Raw genomic sequence first — 22345 nt, forward strand, 5'->3', positions numbered from 1 at the left:
AGACGAGTGATTTATTAAATATCTGTACCCCCAAAATGCAAAACTGGGTGTTTGGAAGGCTTTGGAAATGCAGGAATATCGTGGGAAAATAAAATCCACATCCCTGAAGATCCCCTCTCCCCAAGGATAACGGGACACACAATGCTGGGAGCAGGAAAATATTTAAATATTTAAAATATTTAAATGTTTTAAATGTTTAAAAATAGGAATTCCCCCAGCTCCTGAGTTTTTCCAGGCTCCCGAATTCCCTGAAGGAATTCCTGAGGGAGCAGAGATGATTCCCTGCATCTCCAGAGTCATTCCCCTTTGGAATTCCCACTTCAATTCAGTTGATCCCACAGAATTCCCAGCCCTCTGCTGTGTGGGATTGGCTCCATCCCAGCTAAACTTGGTGTGAAGTGGTAAAAAAACAAATTACACGTGACTGGGAATTTATTTCCTCACTTTCCCAGCCCTCCTCCCACTTTATTCGGGTGGATTTTGGATTTTAAACCAAGATTCCCAAATCTATCAGACGCATCTCTGCCAGTGATTTGGTTGACGGGAAGCGATTTTAGGCCATACACCATTTTATTTTTACACAATTTTACCTTGATTTAATCAATTCACTCTTTCCTCCACAGCAAAACCTTGGCAGGATTTGTGCAAGGAAAACACCAGGATGTTAATTTTCCCTGGAAAACCAAGAGATACATTTTAGACAAATCCAGCTGAAGTTACTGATCTTTAACATTGTTTCTGTTTTCACTCCTTTCCTGGCCTTTTTTCCAAGGCCCAGGAGGGACAGGATAAAGGGAATGGCTTCCCACGGCCGGAGGGCAGGGATGGGTGGGATATTGGGAAGGAATTCCTGTCTGGAAGGCCCTGGAATGGAATTCCCAGAGAAGCTGTGGCTGCCCTGGATCCCTGCAAGTGCCCGAGGCCTCAGGGCTGCCACAGCTCCCGGAGCGCTCGGACGCGGCCCTCAGGCCCAGGGGGGATTATGGGGCCGTGCAGGTGCACGAGTGGGACGGGCTGATCCCTGTGGGTGCCTTCCCAGCGGGATATCCCGGTGTCGGCGGGATATTCCCGGTGCCGGTGGGACATTCCCGGTGCCAGCAGGACATTCCCGGTGCCGGCGGATCCCCCCGCCCGCCATGGCGGCCGCTCCCCCTCAGCGGCACCAACCACTGGGCCCCGGCGCCTCCCGGCCGCGCTCGGCCCGTACCACCCGCACCGCCCCGGGGGGGGCGCGCACCAACCCGGCGCGTACCACCCGCAGCACGGCTGAGGGGAGATCTGCCGCCCCCTCCCGCTCGGTTCGAACGCCGAGCTGGAACGCTGGAGCGGGAAGTCCCCCCTCTTTCCGGCGCCCTTGGTACCGCCCGGCTCGTCGCGCACCGCCCCCGGTCCCACGTGAGCTGTTTCCCGGCGTGCCTCGCGCTCGGCCGCCGCAGCCGCCGCTTCGCTCCGCGCCCCGCGCTCCCGGCAGCCGCCCGAGCCAGCCCCGCGCGGCGGGGCCGCGCCGCTCGCCGCCGCCATGTCCGGCGGGGACTCCACGGCCGCGGCCGCCGCCGCCTCCCCGCAGCCGCTGCCGTTCTCGCTGCCGAAGCCGCCGCCCCTCATGCAGCTGACGCCGGGCGACGCCGTGCGGCCGGTGGGCTCGGGCGCCGACCAATCGCCGAAGAGCGCGCGGCTGGCGGCGCGGCCCGATTGGCCGGCGGGGAAGCCCGTCAGCCTGCTGGCACCGCTGCTCCCGCCCCGCGGGGACCCCGAGCCGCTGCTGCCCTTCGGGCCCGCGGCCCCGCGGCCGCCGCTGCGCGGGCGCCTCCTGGGCCGCTGCGGAGGCTCCCTGCTCAGCCCCGCCATGCGGCCCGGCGGCGTCGACCGCGGCTCCCTCATGGTGAGTGCGGGCCCGGGCTGGGGGTGCGGGTGATGGAGCCGCCTCCCCGAGCCGGGGTTGGGTGGGATGGGCGTCCCGTGGCTCGGGGTTGTGGCCGGGCGGTTCTGGGTGCCCTCACTGAGGGAGACGCCAGACTCTCTCCGGGCACCTGTCACCCGCACAGGGAGGAAGTTGTTGCTCGTGTACAGCCGGGACTTCCTGGGCATCAGCCCCGGGCCGTTCCTCTGGTGCCATTGCTGGGCCCCGCTCGGAGCCCTCCCTGCACACAGGGACACCCGGGGGACACCTGGGGACAGCCAGGGCTGAGGGCCCCTCTCAGCTGGGGCTCCTCTCCAGGCTGAGCAGCCCCAGCTCCCTCAGCCTCTCCTGGGCACGGAGATGCTCCAGGCCCTTCCTCAGCCCCAGGAGCTCCTGTCCCTGCTGTGCTGAGGATCCAGAGCTGGACACAGCACCCCAGAGCAGGGATCCCCTGGGGCAGGATCACCCCAGAGCAGGGATCCCCTGGGGCAGGATCACCCCAGAGGGGCAGGATCACCTCAGAGGGGCCTCAGAGGTGTAGGATCACCCCAGAGGTTCCCCAGAGGAGCAGGATCACCCTAGAGGTGCAGGTTCACCCCAGAGCAGGGATCCCCTGTGGGAGGATCACCCCAGAGGTTCCCCAGAGGAGCAGGATCACCCCAGAGGTGCAGGTTCACCCCAGGGCAGGGATCCCCTGTGGGAGGATCACCCCAGAGGTGCCTCAGAGGGGCAGGATCACCCCAGAGGTGCCTTAGAGGTGCAGGATCATCCCAGAAGTGCCTCCCAGGGCTGAGAAGAAGGGCAGGATCACTCCCTGACCTGCTGGGAATGCTCTTCCTGATGTCCCCTAGGGCACACTGGATCCCAGAGCTGGGAAAGGGGCTCAGCCTGGAGAAAAGGAGGCTCAGGTGGGACTTCCTCACTCTCCACAACTGGTGACAGCACCAGGGTGGCAGGTTCCTCTGAAAGTAAAGAAAACTCTCTGGCAAGGGGCAGAGGAGACTTTTAGGAAGCACTGTTGCACCTGGAATTACCTGGGACTTGGGAAGGAGGAGCTGTCACTGCTGTGAGGGGATGTGATTGAGAAAAGTCAAGTGTTCTGTCCAGAATTTTCAAAGCTCTTTAGCTGCTTGTGGTTTCTTTGTGCGATTCCCAGCCCCAGGGAGTCTTCTGGGATAAGAAAAAATCATTGGAAAACTGGTTTTAGACTGAAAGGTGGTAGAGTTAGGGAAAGTGAGAGAGAAATCCTTCCCTGTGAGGGTGGGGAGGCCCTGGGATGGAATTCCAGGCTGCTCCATCCCTGGAAGTGTCCAAGGCCAGGTTGGGATAGTGCAAAGTGTCCCAGAGGGTGGAACTGGAGGAACCTTAAGGTCCCAAATTCTGCCATTCTGTGCTCAATAATATGATTTTTTTTTTTCCTCCCTGCTAAATGTGTTTTCCAAAGGGAAATTCTGACCAGGGTTTATCTTAAGGTTCTCTCGGAGCTGTCACATCTGTCTGGATCAGAAAGTTCTTCAAATGTTTGAGTAATTTAAAAAAGAAAAAAAAAACAGGAAAGGGATCTTCTTTATGGCCTGTGGTGAGTGTGTTTGTGCTGAGTTTGCCTGGTTGTTGGTGTTTTCCAGATGGGACACCCCGGAATGCCGCACTACCCCCCCATGGGGATGCACCCCATGGGACAGAGACCCCCCAACATGCCCCCAGTTCCCCACGGGATGATGCCTCAGATGATGCCCCCCATGGGAGGACCCCCAATGGGGCAGGTAAGGCAATTCCAGCATCATTTCATTCCCATGGTGATCCCTGAGGTGGGGAAATGCCAGTAATTCCAGGGATTTTATCCAGGTTAAAACTCTTCTCATGGGGAGCAGGGAGTTGGTGAACCTCTGGTACTTTAATTAGAAACTGGGATGAGAACAGGTGATTGATGCACCTCTAACTTTAATGATAAATTTTTATTAAAATTATTTAAATTACAAATCCATAGTTTGGGATTTATGAAAGGTTTTCTGGAAGCAGATTTTGAAGGAATAAGTTTGTCTTGGGACTTCAAGTTTCTTTAATTCTTGGCCAATTCCTACATCCAACACATGAACATTACAGCAGGAGGAGAAATAAAGAAATATTTTTTCGGAATTCCTGCTTGGATCCTTGGGATTGGTTTATAATCCCTGTATCCCGTTGTTGTGATGCCATGGGGTTGGAAAAAGCCCTGGCAGGTGACACAGCCACTGCTTCTGGCAGCTTTTCTCCTCAGTGATCACATTCCCCGTCTGCTTTGTGATTAAAGAAATCCCTCTCCTCAGGGCTTTCCATATCCCAGGAATGCTGAAGATCCTTGGGATGCTCCCTGGGATTATGGGAGAGAGGCAGGGATGGCAGGGAAGGATTGAAACCTTTGGGGACAGCCCAAACTCCTCTTCCTTTGCAATTCCTTGCACTCAGCATCCATGTTTTACTTAAACTGGGAGAAGTTTTAAGTGTGTAAAGGCTCGGCTGGAATTTTTTCAGTGGGGATTTGCAGCTCCTGGGGTAAAAATCAGGGAATTCGTTAAAAATGAGGAGGATTTGGTTCATTAGCACTGGTTGTGTTCGTTAGGAGGTGAAACAGAAATTCTGCTTGATTTCCCTGCTTTTTTGTAACTCCTTTTCCACAATTCCCACTCTTAGCCAGGGAATATCCCAACATTTCATATTAGGGAGCAGCTCAGGACTTGGTAGATGGAGAGCAAAAAGCTGGTAAATGGAGTTTGTCTTTCCTTTGTTCATTCATTCCTTGGAATTCTGCAGGAATCATTCCCAACCTTTGCTTTTCCTGCTTCCACTGAGGATTTCAGCAATGGAATCAGATCCCACATCATTTGATATCGTTCCTTTGGACTTCAAATGTTTTTTATTGTTATTTCCTATCCAGCTTTGGAATCTGGACATGTCATTCCTAACAGGAATATCCCAATTTGGTGGGAATGCCATGAAGGGAATCACAATCCCACAAATCCATTTTATTTTTGGTTACCTAGGAGGGACGTTTGGGGTTGGTTTTTTTTTACAATGAAAAAGAAGTATCAGATAATGGCTTTTAAATCCAAATACTGTATTTTGTGTTGAGAAAATGATAAAATTCCTGGAAAACACTCTTGAATTCCAGATGCCTGGAATGATGCAGTCGGTGATGCCTGGAATGATGATGTCCCACATGTCCCAGGCTGCCATGCAGCCCACGGTTCCTGTGAGTTTATTTTCATTTTTTTTTTTTTAGTTTTTGAAAGCTCTTTTCAGCAGTTGCTGTTGTTTACTCTTTGCTTTCTTTAATTAGAAAATAAGAATTGAAATTTTAAATGTAATTTTCATTGCAGTGCAGTTTTCTGTGGCTCTTGAATGATTATAAAAATAAGATTTTTTTGTGATTTTTGTCAGCCTTTAAATTCCTTTTTAGTTCCCTTTAGTTATTTTAGTTATTTAAATTCCTTTTAGTTTTCCTTTCACTCCTTATCCTTCACTTCCTGGAGTTTGGCAGGAGTCACCGTGACCTTGGGTTGTTAAATTGTCTGACCAAGAAATTCTTCTCTCTCAAGCTGAATTTTTTTTTTAAAAGAGTTTAAATTCAATATTAAAGAGATTTGAATCCATTAGAAAGATTTTTATTAAAAGTTCCCGAAATTCAGTTGAGTATAAAAATTCCTCAAGGAATGAGGAATTATTTGGGTGGAAATAGAGAGGGGAAAAGATAAAATAGAGGTGAAATCTCTGAGGGAAAAAAATCGAAATTAAATCAAATTTAGTCCAACCTTAAGAGATCCACTTAAAACCAGTTCCAGCTATTTCAGTGTAGAAACAAATTATTTTTTTTTAATTCATGAAGATTTAAATCCCTAAATTCCTCTGGAATTTCCTGCAGTACTGAGCATAACCCTTTGCTGTGCTGGTTAGAAGCAGTGAAATTGCTGAAAATCAGTATTTTGGACAGATTAATGCTTTAAAAATACATAAAAAATTCATCTTTTGATCAAATTAATGCTCTTAAAATACACAACAAAATCCTGATAATTCCCCTGGTTTATTCCTGTTGGATAATATCAAATCAAATTTATCCAATGTGATTTATTTTTGCTTTTTAACCAATTTTTCTGTTTTCCTGAGGAATATTTCATGTATGTAGCCGAGAGCTGAAAATAAACCTTAAAGCTAAACCCACAAGTTAAAAAACTGGGAAAACTTGGAATTTTGTTGATTTTTTTCCCTAACTGGAAGAAATTTGAGGAAGGAAGAGCTCCAGGAATGCAACTTGAATACACCCCAAGCCTTTTGCCACATGATTATCCCACCTAATGAGGCTCCTAATTGCTTATTTAAGGAGCAGGAATAATTAAGAGGGAAGCAGGAATCCTTATTTAAGGAATTAGAGCCTTTTTGTGGCAGAAAGGCCTTGTTTGAATAATGAATATTAGATTTTTTAAGGATTTAATTCTTCAGTAATTAATTATTGAAATGTAATTGTTTAAATGTTTAATTGTTTGAATTATTTTTACAGCCGGGAGTGAACAGCATGGACGCACAAGTAGGTGAGTAAACAACTTGCTAGAATTTCAAAATATTGAACCAAAATCAGCTGAAACATGAAAAAAATTCCACTTTTCCCTAAAGTCGAATGGAGCATTTCACTCCTGGAATCTCCATTAGAGCCCAGGACATTCTTTTTCCACGGAGAAATTTGTAGAAAAATGAAGCAACCAAAGCTTTTATTAATTTTGAATTATTTCTTTTTCAGGTGTGACCCCTCCTGGAACTCAGGTATGTGGAAAGCACAATTCCAGAAGGTTGGAATTCCAGTGTGCTGTGGGGCGAACTTGATTTTAGGGGATTTCAAGGAAAACCTTAATTCTATTTTTTTTTCCTCCCCCTTCTTTTCTCCCGCTTTTTTTCCAAGTTTTTCCTTGAAATCTGTGGGCCTTGTCCCAACAGAATGATGAAATACAGGTGATACCCACATTATTTCAATTTCAGTTATTCAATTTCAGTTATTTCAATTTAAATTTAAAGTATTTAAATTATTTAAATTATTTCAATTTCAATTATTTCTATTTCAATTATTTCAATTATTTCAATTTCAATTATTTCAATTTCCATCTCATTGAAATAATGTGCCATGGGAGCATCAGGAAATCCAGTTTTCCATGGCCATATCCAATCATTGATCCCCAGCCCTGATTCCAGGGAATTCATAGGAAAACTGGCCAGGGAAAGCAGCAGGAATTGTGGTGGGAGTGAGTGAGCTCAGGAACCCAGAATCTCCCTGAAGTTTCCCTCAAGTTTTGGGAACAGGGAATGCTGCTGGAATTCTGACTTGGAGTTGTAGTCTGAGCCTTTCCCTTCCACTTCCCACTGGGAATTAGGCCCTCTGGAATGTGGGATTGAACAGCTCCATTCCCAAATAAGGTTTTTTTTTTGGGACAAATAACTGCCTTAAGGTGTGATTTTGGCTCCCTGCCTCTCCTGTGCTGCTGAACCACCTGGAAAATTCAGGATATTTGGGTGAAACCCAGCAATTAAGGAGGATTAATCAATTAATGAGGATTTTCCAAGCCCTGTTGTGTCTCCTCCTCAGACGACGCATCCCGTGGTCTCCACAGTCCAGCAAAGCTCCACCACCACCAGCTCTGCCAGCGAGGACCACTCCAAGCAGGTTTGTATCCTGCTATTTTTATGGATTTTGATCCCATTTTTTTCCCCTTTTGCTCCCTTCTTAATTTGGCTTGGAATTTTCCCAGAAATCCACGTGGACGGAGCACAAATCCCCGGATGGAAGAACTTACTACTACAACACCGAGACCAAGCAGTCCACGTGGGAGAAACCAGACGACCTCAAAACCCCTGCTGAGGTATCCCAATCCCAAATAAATTCTGGGATTGTGGGGGAACACGAGGATTTGCAAGCCTAACACCTGCAGCAGGGAGAATTCTGCTGGAAACAATGGGAGCAAACATAAGAAATGTTCCTAAAATGTTTGGATCCTTCTCCTTATGCTGGGAGGAGCTGAGGGTGCAAAGTGGCCAAAATTCCTCTGTTTTCCTCCTTTTTAGATAATTTTTTTTTTTTAAATATTTTTTTAAAAGTATTAATATAAAAATAAAATATAAAATATTAATATTAAAGATTTTATTTTATGTCTTATTTTTATGATTTAAAGAAGTTGTAGAGAAACAATTTAGAGAAGAAAAAATTCCTAAAAATTACTATTTTGGTCAAATTAATGCTCTTAAAATGCACAACGAATTCCAGAGTATTTCCTGGTTTATTCCTGTTGGATAATATCAAATCAAATTGATCCAGTGTGATTTTTTCTTGCTTTTTAACCAATTTTTCTGTTTTCCTGAGGAATATTTGATGTTTGTAACTGAGAGCTGAAAATAAACCAAGTTAAACCCAGAAGGAAAAAAAACTGGGAAAACTTGGAATTTTGTTAATGTTTTTCCTTAATTGGAAGAAATTTGAGGAAGGAAGAGCTCCAGGAATGCAACTTGAATACACCCCAAGCCTTTTGCCACATGATTATCCCACCTAATGAAGCTCCTAATTGCTTATTTAAGGAGCAGGAATAATTAAGAGGGGAGGAATCTTTATTTAAGAAATTACTAAAGGAGATTTTCCTTGGAAAATCTTTGTTTTCTCTCCATCAGCAATTGTTATCCAAGTGTCCCTGGAAGGAATATAAATCAGATTCTGGGAAGCCTTATTATTACAATTCCCAAACAAAGGAATCCCGCTGGGCAAAACCCAAAGAGCTGGAGGATCTTGAAGGTAAAAGGGTGCTGGACTTGTATTTTTATAAATATGTATCAATTAATTACATTATTTATTTTAATAGCACCAAAACCAGCTGGGGGTAAAAAATATGTGTAAAAAAAATAGAAGAGCAGGGAGCAGTAATTTAAATATTGCCTTTCTCAAAATTCTGTTTAATAACCCTGACATTTTTTCTGGGTCTTTGAACTATATTTTTTAACAAATGAAAAGAATTCTTTTAGACCAAAAAATAATTTTTATATTCCCCAATCTTCCCTTTGTAGTGTTTCTAAACTTCATGTTAATCTCAATTGATTGCAGTCTTTAAAGGACACAAACATTAAATTTTTTGATAGTTACAATATTTAAAACTTTGGTTTTATTAAATCAAGAATGAACAAAACTTCCTGTGTATATTAATTCCTTTAAAGCTATATTTTAATTGTTTTTCTCCTTTTTTTTCCTCTAGCAATGATTAAAGCTGAAGAAAACAGGTACATTTTTAATATTATGCTAATCTTTTTCCTGAGGGTCTTCAAACCTTTCCTGAGGAAGTTTAAACCTTTTTCCTGCGGCCCTTCCCAACCTTTCCTAGGATCCTTCAACCCTTTTTCCTGAGGGCCTTTCACCCTTTTTTCCTCATGTTCTTTAAACCCTTTTTTCCAAAAGTTCTTTCAGCCTTTTTTTCCTGAGGGTCTTCAAACCCTTTTTTTCTTGAGGTTTTCAAACCCTTTTTCTTGAGGATCTTCAACCCTTTTTTTCTTGAGAGCCTTTCAACCATTTTTTTTTTCCTGAGGGTCTTCCAGCCCTTTTTCCTGGAATCCTTCAACTTTTTTTCCCTGTGGGCCTTTTGCCCTTTTTCCCTGTGGGCCTTCCACCCCATTTTTCCTGAGTTTCTCTAACTTTTCCAAGTCTTTTATCAAGACTTTTCCAAGTCTTTAACTCGCCCTAAAAACCTGACTCCGCACTTTTATCCTTTTAACCCTTTTCCTGAGGCTCATCAAACCCTTTTTCCTGGGATCCTTCAAACTTTTTTTCCTGAGGTTCTTTCAGCCCTTTTTTCCCTGAGGCTCTTCAAACCCTTTTTCCTGAGGCTCTTCAAACCCTTTTTCCTGGAATCCTTCAACCCTTTTTCCCTGCAGGCCTTTTTCCCTTTTCCCCTGTGGGCCTTCCACCCCATTTTTCCTGAGTTCCTCTAAACCTTTTCCAAGTCTTTAACTCACCCTAAACGCCTGACTTCCCACTTTTATCCTTTTAACCCTTTTCCTGAGGCTCATCAAACCTTTTCTCCTGGGAGCCTTCAACCTTTTTTTTTTGAGGATCTTCAACCCTTTTTTTCTTGAGAGCCTTTCAACTTTTTTTTTCCTGAGGGTCTTCCAGCCCCTTTTCCTGGAAGCCTTCAACCCTTTTTACCTGAGGTTCTTCAAACCCTTTTTTTTGAGGATCTTCAACCCTTTTTTTCTTGAGAGCCTTTCAACCATTTTTCTCCTGAGGCTCTTCCAGCCCCTTTTTTCCTGAGAGCCTTCAACCTTTTTTTCTTGAGGTTCTTTCAGCCCTTTTTTGCCTGAGGCTCTTCAAACTCTTTTTCCTGGGATCCTTCAAACCCTTTTTTCCTAAGGCTCTTCAAACCCTTTTTCCTGAGTCTCTTCAAACTTTTTCCTGAGATCCTTCAACCCTTTTTCCCTGCGGGTCGTTTTCCCTTTTCCCCTTTTCCACCCCATTTTTCCCGAGTTCCCATAAACTTTTCCCGAGTCTGTGTCTCCTCGCTTTTCCCCGAGCCGTCCTTTCCCCTCAGTCTCCTCACTCCCGCGGGTCCCCCTTTATTTACCGTTTGTGTCCCCAGCACGAAGCCGGAGGACGCGGCCGCCGCCGCCGCCTCAGCTCCGGCCGCAGCCGCGGACGCTCCGAGCGGGGCCGGCGCCGTCCCGGCCGCCGAGAGCGCCGCGGCCGCTGCCACGGGAGCCGCTCCTGAGGGGGAATCGGCTCCGGCCGCCGCCGCGGGGGACGCGGACGGGACCGGCACGGCCGCGGCCGAGGAGCAGGCCCCGGGCAGCGCCGCCCCCGGAACGCAGGACGGCAGCGCCGACACCGCCGCGGCCCACACGGAGGAGGCGGCCAAGCAGGACGGATCGGGAGAGTGAGTGCCGGGGAATGGGGGTCAGCCGGGGGAAATCCTGCCCTGCCCTGCCCTGCCACGGGGGCAATTCCCAGAGAAACCTTCCCTGGAAGTGGGGATTGGAGCAGCCTGGGAGAGCGGGAGGTGTCCCCATGGCAGGGGTGCATTGGGATGATGCTTAATGTCCCTTCCCACTCAGCCCATTCCATGATTGCCATCCCAAACTCAGAGATCTTCCCACAGACCTGCAGCACGCTTAAAGCCAGTTCTTCAAGGGAATGAATCATTTACCAGGACAAGACGGAATGGTTTAAAGGGGGTGCAAGGCAGGTTTAGCTCAGGGATTGGGAAGAAATGGATTCCTGGGAAGGGGATGAAGCCCTGGAACAAGTTTCCCAGGAATCTCTGTATCCCTGGCAGTGTCCAAGCCCTCCTGGGGCTGGGAGCAGCCTGGGGTGGTGTCCCTGCCAAGGAATGGATGGGATTTAAGATCCCTTCCCACCCAACCCATTCCATGATAATTTATGCAGCATCGGTGACAGGAACATCCCATTAATTTTCCAACATCTGTCAAAATTTCCCAGGATGCCATTGAAAACTTCCCTATTTTATGCTCCTTTTCCATGAATCTATGCCATTGGTTATCACTGGAAAAAATAAAAGATTAAAGGGATTTTTATCTGTTCCAGCCATAATTATTTTATTTTTTTAAAAATAATGAAAAATCTATTATGTGGACAATTACAACTTTTTAATTTATAATTATAATTAATTTTATAATATAATTAATTTTATAATTAACTTTATAATTAAAAAATTTCTTTGAATTTTTAGGGCTCAAAAAAGAAATGCTGTGGGGGATTTTAGACAGCAGGACGTAATTAAGGAGAAGAGGCCCATTTTTGGGCAACTCTCTTTATATTTTTATATAAAATATTAATATTCCTGCTGAATTTCAACATTATCTTTTTAGGGATAATTTCTATACAACTTCAGCAGGGAGCCAATTTCAGGAGGGAAATATTTTGCCTCAATAATTTCCTTTTTTTGATCTTGTTTTCAATAGTTGTGGTGCCAGTAAGGAAAAGCTTTGTATGAATTATTATTTTTACTTTGAGTTACTGTTTTAAAAACTCATTTTGTGGTGGTTTTTGACTCTTCAGTGCCTCTAACTTGGAAAAAATTACTGAAATAATAAAATTCTTTTTGTTTTAGTGCTGCTGCAAAGAAGGAGGATGAGGAGGCCCAACCAGTTAAAAAAACCTACACGTGGAACACAAAGGAAGAGGCCAAACAAGCATTTAAAGAGCTGTTAAAAGAAAAGGTACTTGGGCCAATTATTAATATTTTATTCACCAATTATTAATGTTTAATTGATGTACAAAACCTGGTTTTATTTCTATTTTATTTGCCAGGTTTTACTTGGTTTTTCGGGGAAGAATTCCCCACTCTTGTGGAAATGAAAGAAGAGAACCTTGCAATGAAATGTTGTTTTAGCTTAAAAAGAAAATGTTTTTTTCTTTTCCCCATGGCTGTTTTGAAGGAATTACTCCTTGTTGGATGTTAATTAATCCATAATTTCCTGTTTCCACAGCGGGTTCCATCCAATGCTTCCTGGGAGCAAGCCATGAAAATGATCATCAATGACCCCAGATACAGGTAATGAGCTCTCCTTTAATTCCAAACAAATCTTTTTTTTAGGGAATTTACTTCCCAAAACTCCAAAGTTCTGTCAGCAACAGATATTCCTGCACCTAGTGCCACTGGCAGTGAATTTTCTTCCTTTCCTCCCTAAGGAAATGCTTCCAACAGCTTAATTTTCATTGGGAAAAAGTGTGCAAGTTGGTATTTTATGCTGATTTGGGGATTAAAATGTTCAGATTAATTTTATCTCTAATCTAGATTATTCAAATGTGTTGCCTTTTGCTTTCTGGTTTTGATTTTCTTATATATTTTTTTTTCTTTTATTTTTCCTGATTTTCTTTTTTTCCCCCCAATTTTCTTTATTTTCCTGATTTTTTTTTTCTGGTTTTCTGTTTTTTTTCTTTTTTTTCCTTTGTTTCTTCCCATTTTTTTTTCTTTTTTTCCCAATTTTCTTTCTTTTTTTTCCCAATTTTCTTTTTTTTCCCAATTTTCTTTTTATTCCTGATTTCCTTTCTTTTCTGGTTCTCCTTTCTTTTCTGGTTCTCCTTTCTTTTCTGGTTCTCCTTTCTTTTCTGGTTCTCCTTTCTTTTCTGGTTCTCCTTTCTTTTCTGGTTCTCCTTTCTTTTCTGGTTCTCCTTTCTTTTCTGGTTCTCCTTTCTTTTCTGGTTCTCCTTTCTTTTCTGGTTCTCCTTTCTTTTCTGGTTCTCCTTTCTTTTCTGGTTCTCCTTTCTTTTCTGGTTCTCCTTTTTTTTCCTGGTTTTCCTTTTTTTTTAAATTTTCAATTTTTTTCCCCTCATTTTCCTTTTCTGATTTTTCTGATTTTTTTTTTTATTTATAAATAACATTATTTTTTTTTCCTTTCCTTTCCTGGGAAGTGCTTTGGCAAAACTGAGTGAGAAGAAGCAAGCCTTTAACGCTTACAAAGTTCAGACAGAGAAGGAGGAGAAGGAAGAAGCCAGATCCAAGTACAAGGAAGCCAAGGAATCCTTCCAGCGCTTTCTGGAAAACCACGAGAAGATGACATCCACCACCAGATACAAGTAAGAGACTTGGGACAGGAATCTGGGATAAAAATCCTGATGGGATGCACTGCTTCGAGTAGCAGCAACTTCCACTTTTAGCTTTTTCCTTCCTTTCTATAAATTAAAAAAGATCTCACACAAAAAAAAAAAAACAAACCCAAAAAAAAAACTTTCCATGAGGGAAAACGAAGGATAATTCCTATAAAAGCTTGGTCCAACATTCCCTGATTTTCTGGGGAATTGATGGATCCTTCAGTCACCAATAAATAGATAAAGAGTTGTGTGGTTTGAATTTGTTTTTCCCAGGAAAGCTGAACAAATGTTTGGGGAGATGGAAGTGTGGAACGCCATATCCGAGCGGGACCGGCTGGAGATTTATGAGGATGTTTTGTTCTTCCTGTCCAAGAAGGAGAAGGTAAATTCCCTTCAGATCTATCCAACATCTCCTCCCTTCTTCCTAAATCACTTTAAACCTGTGCTGGAGGCTTTGTGGCAGACAAGCAGCAGCTTTTAGGGAAGGCTTTGGGGTTTATTGGGATTTATTCCTGCTGATTTCAGCCTGTGTTGGATTTCTGGGGGATTTTAATCAATCACATGATTGGATTTTATTGTAAATCAGTGAAACAAGAAGAAGATGATAAAAATTGTGTTGTTTTGGGGTGGATGGGTGGATGGGGCTTGGAGCAGCCCAGTCCCTGTCCAGGAGGTTGGAATGGGATGAGCTTTACAGACCCTTCCAACCCAAACCACTCTAAAATTCCATGATATTCTATAAACCCAAAATGAATTCCGTCATTTCTTGGACAACACACCAGATACCTCCCATTTCTATCCAAACCAGCTCCACCTGAGCCCAAAATCCCAACTTTTCCCCTCAGGAACAAGCCAAGCAGCTGCGGAAGAGGAACTGGGAAGCTCTGAAGAACATTCTGGATAACATGGCCAACGTCACCTACTGCACCACCTGGTCAGAGGCACAGCAGTACCTCATGGACAACCCCACCTTCGCCGAGGATGAGGAGCTCCAGAGTACGTCCATGGGCTCTGCAGTTCCTTGGGAAGCAGGATTCTTCTTGAGTTGGAAGGAATAACCTGAATTTTTTTTTAAATCTTTTTTCCCTTTCTCCCTGTTTTCTCTCTAGACATGGATAAGGAGGACGCCCTGATCTGTTTCGAGGAACATATCAGAGCCCTGGAAAAAGAGGAGGAGGAAGAGAAGCAGAAAAGTTTGCTGAGGGAAAGGAGGAGGCAGCGTAAAAACAGGGAATCTTTCCAGGTTGGTGGAATTTGGGGTTCTGTCCTAGAAATGTCATGGAATATCATGGGATATTCCATGTGGGTGGTTTTATTTGTATTTCTCAGGGTTGGATAAGGGGGTGTTCAAAGCCTCAGGTGGAATTTTCTCTGCTGGAAAAGTAGGGAAAAATCAGAGGGAATGGGCGGGGATGGGGAGGAGCTGCAGCTGGAATGTTGGAGATGGGGAAAAGCAGGAAGAACAACATAAAAAAAAATGACTTTTCAATCCTATTGGAACAAAAATGGAATTCCACCTATCAAGCCAATCCATCCCAGCTGGCACCAAGGAGGAATGGCTCCAAATTCCCATTTCCCTTGTTTATTTCCAGCTGTTTCTGGACGAGCTGCACGAGCACGGGCAGTTACATTCCATGTCCTCCTGGATGGAATTGTACCCGGCCATCAGCTCCGACATCCGCTTCACCAGCATGCTCGGCCAGCCCGGTAAGGACGGAAAATCCCGGGATTTGGGACTGGCCACAGCAATGATTCCTATTTTTTAACAACCAAAAACAGCTCTTGGCTTAAACCTGACCTGTGGCTTAACTAAACCCTCCCTCAGGATCAACAGCGCTGGACCTGTTCAAGTTCTACGTGGAGGATTTAAAAGCTCGTTACCACGATGAGAAAAAGATAATTAAAGACATCTTAAAGGTGAGGATTACCCGGCTCCTCCCTGAATTCCACATTTCCCGTGCCAGGGAGCTGGGATTTCCTCGGAATTGAGGGAATTCCTGATTTCCCTCATACCAAAGGAGCTGTTTTTTCCAGGATAAAGGATTTGTGGTGGAAGTGAACACTTCCTTCGAGGATTTTGTCACCGTCATCAGCTCCACTAAAAGAGCCACCACGTTGGATGCAGGGAATATCAAACTAGCTTTCAACAGTGTAAGTATTAATTAATTCATTAATTAATTGGGATATCTGGATGATTAGGATGGGAAATCCCTTCTCCAGACAGGAATTAGGGTTTATTTTCTAACTAATCCCATAATATTTGAGGAATATTTCTGTTATTTAAGAGTTCTTGAACTGATCTCAGTTCAAGATAAAATAAAAAAAAAAAGCCAAAATAAAAAGAAACCTTAATCCAAGCAGTCAGCATTCCCAAACTTGTGGAATTGTGGGATAGGAATTCAGTGATGATCTCCTGTTTCTCCTGATTTCTGTGGTTCTGTAATTTTTGCATGATTGGATTTTCAGCCACAGCAATTCCGCGCTTGGAAAAGAAATAATCCGTTCATTTTTGATAAAACAATCAAATTATTTTGATTAATTAAGTACAGGAAAAAGAATTCATTTCTTTGTCGTTTCCAAGTGACTCTGAGGGTGAACCATCCGAAAACCCCAAGAACTGGAATTCTTTTCTTTGCCATTCCAGCTGCTGGAGAAGGCGGAAGCGCGGGAACGGGAGCGGGAAAAGGAGGAAGCGCGGAAGATGAAGAGGAAGGAATCGGCCTTCAAGAGCATGTTGAAACAAGCCACCCCCCCCATCGAGCTGGATGCTGTCTGGGAGGATGTAAGGATGAGAATTCCTGACATTTTAAGGAAAAAAAGAAATCCCCAAATTCCCAAAGAAGTCCTTGCTAATCCCTAAAAAACCCCGCCTTCGCCAAGCTCTTCCTGCTTCTGCTGACTTCAAAATTCCATCAGATCCTGTGGTTTCTGCAGGAAAATTTGGAGTTGGATGGGAAAAGCTTCATCCTGAGACTTTTGAAATGAAAAAAATCCTAAAAGAAATGGAAATATCCCCCCCAAAAATCCCACAAACTCCTCAGAGTTAATTGGGATTATTTAAAAATGTCAGTTTGGGCCTGGATGAAATATCCTGGAAAACCTTTCCAAGGATAATATATATCAGTGTTTGGGGAGGTTTTGAGCTTAAAATGGAATGTGCAGGAAAACAGTGGGATTCTCCCATGTTTCCATGAGTTAGAGCTTCCCTGAACACTGGAAATTTGGGATTTGATTGGAAATCTGGGATTCAAAAACTTTAGCCTTGTGCCAGTTCAGGGGCTTTTTCAACTGGTGAAAAGAATTATATTTTTAATTTTTTCTTTATTATATTTTTATATAATATTCATTTTTTCATTTTTCCTATTATTTTTCTTATATCTTATTTTTTATTATTTATTTTTCTTCTTGTACTATTTCTTCATATTTATTTTTTTATTTTTATTTCTTCATTATTTTAGTTTTCTTATTTTGATTATTTAATGTTATTTTTTATATTTTTCTTTTATTTCTTATTTTTCTCATTATTTTATTGTGCCTTATTATTCTTATTATTCCTTTTTGGTTTTGCTACTCCTTTTTAATATTTATTATTATAATTATAATAATTATTACAATTATTTATTGTAATTTTTATTATTATTCCTGACTGAATTTATAATTTCTTACTGCCATTACCATGACTATATTACATTTTATTATTTTTTCTATTTATTCTATCCTAACATTTTAATAAGTTTATAATTTAATGACTTGGAATGCCCTTAATGGAATTAATTTTCCTGACAGATCCGAGACAGATTTGTGAAGGAGCCGGCATTTGAAGACATCACCCTGGAATCTGAAAGGAAAAGGATATTTAAGGATTTCCTTCATGTCCTTGAGGTAATTATTCCTTTATTTCTGAAATCATTGGACAACAAAAAAGAAAAATTCCTCCTCAGTTGGGTGGGAAGGGGAAGGATTTACTGGAATTTTTTCCATGAAGCAGCAACAGGAGATAAATTTGATTTTTCAGCTCTCACACTTGGGGCTTTTATTCCTTTTCCTGCAGTTTGGAAGAACTGGATCTGGAATTTTGCCTTTGAGTTCTGTCATTTCCAGTGAGGCACAGCAAGGCTTTATTTAGGCCAGGCTTAACTGGGATCCAGGGAGCAGATCCCTGGGGATCCAGGGAGCAGATCCATGGGGATCCCTGGGGATCCAGGGAGCAGATCCATGGGGATCCAGGGAGCAGATCCCTGGGGATCCAGGGAGCAGATCCATGGGGATCCAGGTGTTTTTCCATGCCCTGGCTGCTGTTACCGCAGCAGTGCCCACGGTTCAGTGTTCCAGATAAAGATTGTGGAGTTCTGAACCTTTCCCAGCTTTTGTGGAGGAGGAAAAACATCCCATCAATTCTTTGGGATGTCCTGTGGGCACTGATGAGATGGTTCTGAAATTCAGTGGTGATTTTATGGAATTTTGAGCCTTTCCCAGCTTTTGTGGATGGGAGAGATCCCATCTGATTTTTCTGATGAGGCGGCTCTCCCATTAAATGCTGATTTTATGGAATTTTGAACCCTTCCCAACTTTCGTGGATGAACAAAAACATCCCATCAATTCTTTGGGATGTCCTGTAGGAGCTGATGAGATGGTTCTGAAATTCAGTGGTGATTTTATGGAATTTTGAGCCTTTCCCAGCTTTTGTGGATAAGGAGAAAAATCCCATCAGTTTTTTGGGATGTCCTGTAGGAGCTGATGAGGTGACTCTCCCATTAAATGCTGATTTTATGGAATTTTGAACCTTTCCCAACTTTTGTGGATAAGGAAACACATCCCATCAGTTTTTTGGGATGTCCTGTAGGAGCTGATGAGGTTTTACTGCTCCATCCCTGGAATTGTCCAGGGTTGAAGCACCCTGCTCCAGGGAAGTTGTCCTTCCCCATGGTGCAACAAGCTGGGATTTTAGGGCTTTTCCAAGGCTAATCCCTGCTGGAATTCTGAGCTCTCCCCTCCTTGCCTTTCCCACAGCACGAGTGTCAACACCACCACTCCAAGACCAAGAAACATTCGAAGAAATCCAAAAAACATCACCGGAAGCGCTCCCGTTCCCGCTCCGTGAGTATTCCTGAAAACCCTCCCTCTGCCATTCCCAACTCTACTAATTCCTGCTGAAATTCCCGTTTTTAACTGGAATTCTGCCCCTGGGTTGTGTGTGAAGGGCTCAGAGTCCGAGGATGACGACAGCCACTCCAAGAAGAAGCGGCAGCGCTCGGAATCGCGGTCGGTGTCGGAGCGTTCTTCCAGCGCCGAGTCCGGTACGGGGTGGGATGGGATTGCCTTTAAAGCAGCTGTGCTTTTGTCCTTTGGGATTTATCCTTTGGGATTTATCCTCTGGGATTTATCCCCTCATTCCTGGGGTTTCTGTTTCTCCCTGTGGTGCAGAGAGGAGTTACAAGAAGTCCAAAAAACACAAGAAGAAGAGCAAGAAGAGGAGGCACAAGTCTGTAAGTGAAAAACTCCCTTCTAAACTGGTTGTGGACACCCTGGCACCTGCTGGCTGTAATCCCAGATGGATTTTCCTTAGGGAAAAAACTGGGATCGGGCTGGAGTTGGATTTTATTGCCAAAATAACCATTTTCTGTTCTGCATTCCTAATGTTAGGAATTAATATTGTAATATTATACTATAAAATATTATTTTTTAATTTTTATATAAAAGCTTATAAAATTTTATAGTTAAAATTTTAAAAGTAATATAATTAAATTTAAAATATTATAAAATTAATATTATAAAAATATTAAAATTTATATAAATTATAAAATTTTATATTTCTGAAATATACATTTTTAATAATAAATTTATTAACATTATCAAATATAATGTTAGGAATTAATATTATTAATAAAGCCACTTCAAACTGCTGCATTTTGGAGGGTTTAACTCCATGGGAAGGACTCCACGAGGAACCTGGGATTTATCCTGGCCAATCCAGGTGTTCTCCTTTGCTGTGGGGAGGATCCCAAGCCATTCCCTGTTCCTTCCTGAGCATCGGGGCTGTGTGGGAAGCTCAGAGTTGTACAAGAGCAGCAGAAGGATCTGGAAAGCAGGAGGAGCTTCCCTTCTTCCCTGCGAGGAAAACTGTGGCTGCTCCATCCCTGGAAGTGTCCATGGAGCACCCTGGGATAGTGGAAGGGCTGGAATGGGATGAGATTTTAGGTCCATTCCAACTCAAATTGTTCCACGATTCTTTAAATGAAAGTTGGACTTTAAAATATTCAACATTAATATTTATTATTCCCGTTGTTTTTTCCCCACAGGATTCACCAGAATCCGACGTGGAACGAGAGAAGGACAAGAAAGAAAGAGAGAGGGATAGCGAGAAGGAAAGAGCCAGACAGAGATCCGAGTCCAAGCATAAATCTCCCACTAAAAAACGGCCTGGAAAAGATTCCGTAAGCTCTGCTTCCCTTTCCTCCCGCTGCTTGGGGCTCTGGCTGCAGGATGTGCTGGAGGCAGCTCCGTAGCTGTGCTCTGGGAAAGGCCAGAGGTTGGATTTGATGATCCTGCAGGTCTTTGGCATTCCCAGGCGTGGATTTTGGGGTTGCTGAGTGACAGGGAGCAGCCAGCTCTGGCTCCGTGTCCCTGCCCAGGCTCCCAGGGTGGAACCTCCGTGGAAAATCCCGTCCTGAGCGCTGTCCTGTCTCTCCACAGGGAAACTGGGATACCTCTGGCAGCGAGCTCAGCGAGGGGGAGCTGGAAAAACAGAGGAGGACTCTTTTGGAACAGCTGGATGAAGATCAGTGAGAAGATCCTTGATACCAAAAATGTTTACAGGTGGCAAAATAAAACCAAGCCTTGTGTGGGCGAGGCCCTGGGGCCGGTGGCCGGTGGCCCATGGCCACAACAACGGTGGCTTTTAGTTTTTTACCACTTCAATCCAGTCAAAAGTAGAAAAAAAAAAAAAAATCCATGGAATTCTGAGGGCAAAGCTGTGCCTGGCCTGGAGCTGCGGGGCGGGATGGGGGCTGGGATCCCCTGGAGGGGACACGGAGGTGGCAGCAGCGTCCCCAAGCACTTTCCCGGTGTCCTTCCCAAGGCAGGGAACAACCCTGGGCTGCCTGGGCAGAGCCCAGCTCAGCTTCAGGAAAAAAAATTCCTAATTTAATTCCTGGTGTTTTCAGTCACTGGAGGATTTGGCTGGGTGGGGTTTTTTGGGAAGGCAGCAGGAGTAAGGGATCCACGTCCTGATGTGTTCTGCAAACCCCTTTGGCTTTGGGGGTTGTTTGGCACTGCGGCTTTTGTCCGAGACTGATTCCGTGTCCAAGTCCCGACTCCCATCAATCCCAAATCCCTGGGAATGTGCTGGACGGGAATTCTCCCGCTGTGCCAGCAGAGGGAGCGTTTGGTGGGACACAACCACCCCGGCATTCCCCAAATCCCAGCCCGGCCCAGCCCTGGCTGTTACTCCAGCGTTTCTCTCTCCCCCTTTTCTCTTCCCCTTCGGAAAATTTAGGAATAAAAATCCAATGTCAAACACAATTCCATGTGTTGCCTTAAGAACCTGCTGCAGAATGTACCTGCACGGCCCAGAGGAGGGAGGAGGAGGCAGCTCCAGCCCCGATTTCCAGCACGTTCAGGAAGGTGCCCCCAGCCCTGCTCGGTGAGAAAATTGGGAAGCCGCTGTCCTTGGAATATTTTTGTACATTTTTATCGCTGATTAAACCTTGTCTTTTAGCATGTACTGGTATTTATTTCTCCTTAAATACTCTGTACAGCTCTGAGCCACAGGATCACTCACAAAACCTGCTTGAAGACTCTTCAGATTCCTTTCCAGGAATTTTTTTTCCCAAATTTTGACCGCTTTTACCAGTGCATAAACAGCCAAAGGATCCATTTATCCAGGGAATTCTCTGGCTGGGGAGGTTGCAAAGGCTCAGAATCCTTAAGAACACCCTGAGATTGAAATGAGCTCTTTGAAATATTTTAAAATGCAGGAGGTTGTAACCATTTTTTCCTGGGATATTTTGGGATTTTCTGGGATGGTTTGGGATGGGAAAGCACATCCCAATCCTGCTCTTTACTCCTGGAGAGTCATTGCTGCTGGGGGAAAACCACCTGGATCTGGTCAGACAGGGCTTGTGGGGATTTCTGGTATCCATGGGGTGTTTGGAATCCAGGTTGGAAGCAGTGGCAGGGAGAATATTCCGAGTTTTTCCCTGCAACAAGTGGCTCTGCCAAGGGAGGATTGGGATAATCGCTGTTCCAGGAGCACCCACATCCCTGGGTTTGTATCCCAAAATGGGAATTCCCAACGTGGGAACAGGAGGGCAGCAGCTCCTGGAATCTGGCATGGAGCTGGGAGAAGGATTTTGAGACTGACAGGGAGGAAGGAACTTCCTCCAACGCTCTTATTCCCTTGCATCCACCCAAATCCAAGGAAAATGTTGTTCCTAAGGGAATATCACTCTAAAAACATTTGCCAATATTTATTATTCCATCAAAAATAAAGAACTGGGAATGTCAATTACTCCAATGCTGGGGTTTTCTTAAATCAATGTGCTGGAAAAAACTCAGCTTTAAGCTGAGCTTGCTTTTAAACCAAGGATTGAGTTTTCCAGGGAATTGAGTTCAGGCTTGTTTTTCCAGTTTTTTGGGGTTTTTTGGTGTTTTCCTCCTCTTTCCTATTTCCCAGCCCCATTTCTTTTTTTTCCTGTGGCAGCCTCAGCACAGCCAACAGCTCAACATCTGCATTCCCACCTGGAAACTGGAAGGAATTTTAGCCAAAATGATTCTTTTTAATCCAATATTGGATTCTTTTGGATGATTTTTAACCGTCAGTGTGGAAACCTTGGCTGTGCTGTTTA

At 44.2% G+C, this 22345-nt stretch overlaps 1 protein-coding gene across 3 annotated transcripts; it reads left to right on the top strand.

The window, feature by feature from the left end:
• The first annotated feature begins 1406 nt into the window (after positions 1–1406).
• PRPF40A (pre-mRNA processing factor 40 homolog A) lies at positions 1407–21222 on the top strand. 3 transcript variants are annotated; one of them, XM_058839926.1, is made up of 27 exons: positions 1665–1882; positions 3526–3663; positions 5049–5129; positions 6432–6462; positions 6669–6691; positions 7506–7583; positions 7669–7779; positions 8579–8699; positions 9154–9178; positions 10528–10821; positions 12016–12124; positions 12395–12459; positions 13320–13484; positions 13773–13881; positions 14345–14495; positions 14609–14742; positions 15092–15206; positions 15325–15416; positions 15534–15650; positions 16144–16281; positions 17286–17381; positions 18510–18596; positions 18700–18796; positions 18924–18985; positions 19799–19933; positions 20193–20315; positions 20995–21222. In XM_058839926.1, the coding sequence occupies exons 1-26, from the start codon at positions 1847–1849 to the stop codon at positions 20283–20285; spliced, it is 2703 nt and encodes a 900-aa protein (XP_058695909.1). In that variant the 5' UTR covers positions 1665–1846; the 3' UTR covers positions 20286–20315; positions 20995–21222. The 3 variants fall into 3 exon arrangements, with proteins under 3 accessions (XP_058695912.1, XP_058695909.1, XP_058695910.1); XM_058839927.1 differs by having other exon boundaries at positions 21040–21222; XM_058839929.1 differs by having other exon boundaries at positions 1407–1882; positions 20193–21222.
• Positions 21223–22345: the final 1123 nt, after the last annotated feature.

This window comes from Poecile atricapillus, chromosome 5, assembly GCF_030490865.1.
Source record: "Poecile atricapillus isolate bPoeAtr1 chromosome 5, bPoeAtr1.hap1, whole genome shotgun sequence".
NCBI classification, from domain to species: Eukaryota; Metazoa; Chordata; class Aves; order Passeriformes; family Paridae; genus Poecile; species Poecile atricapillus.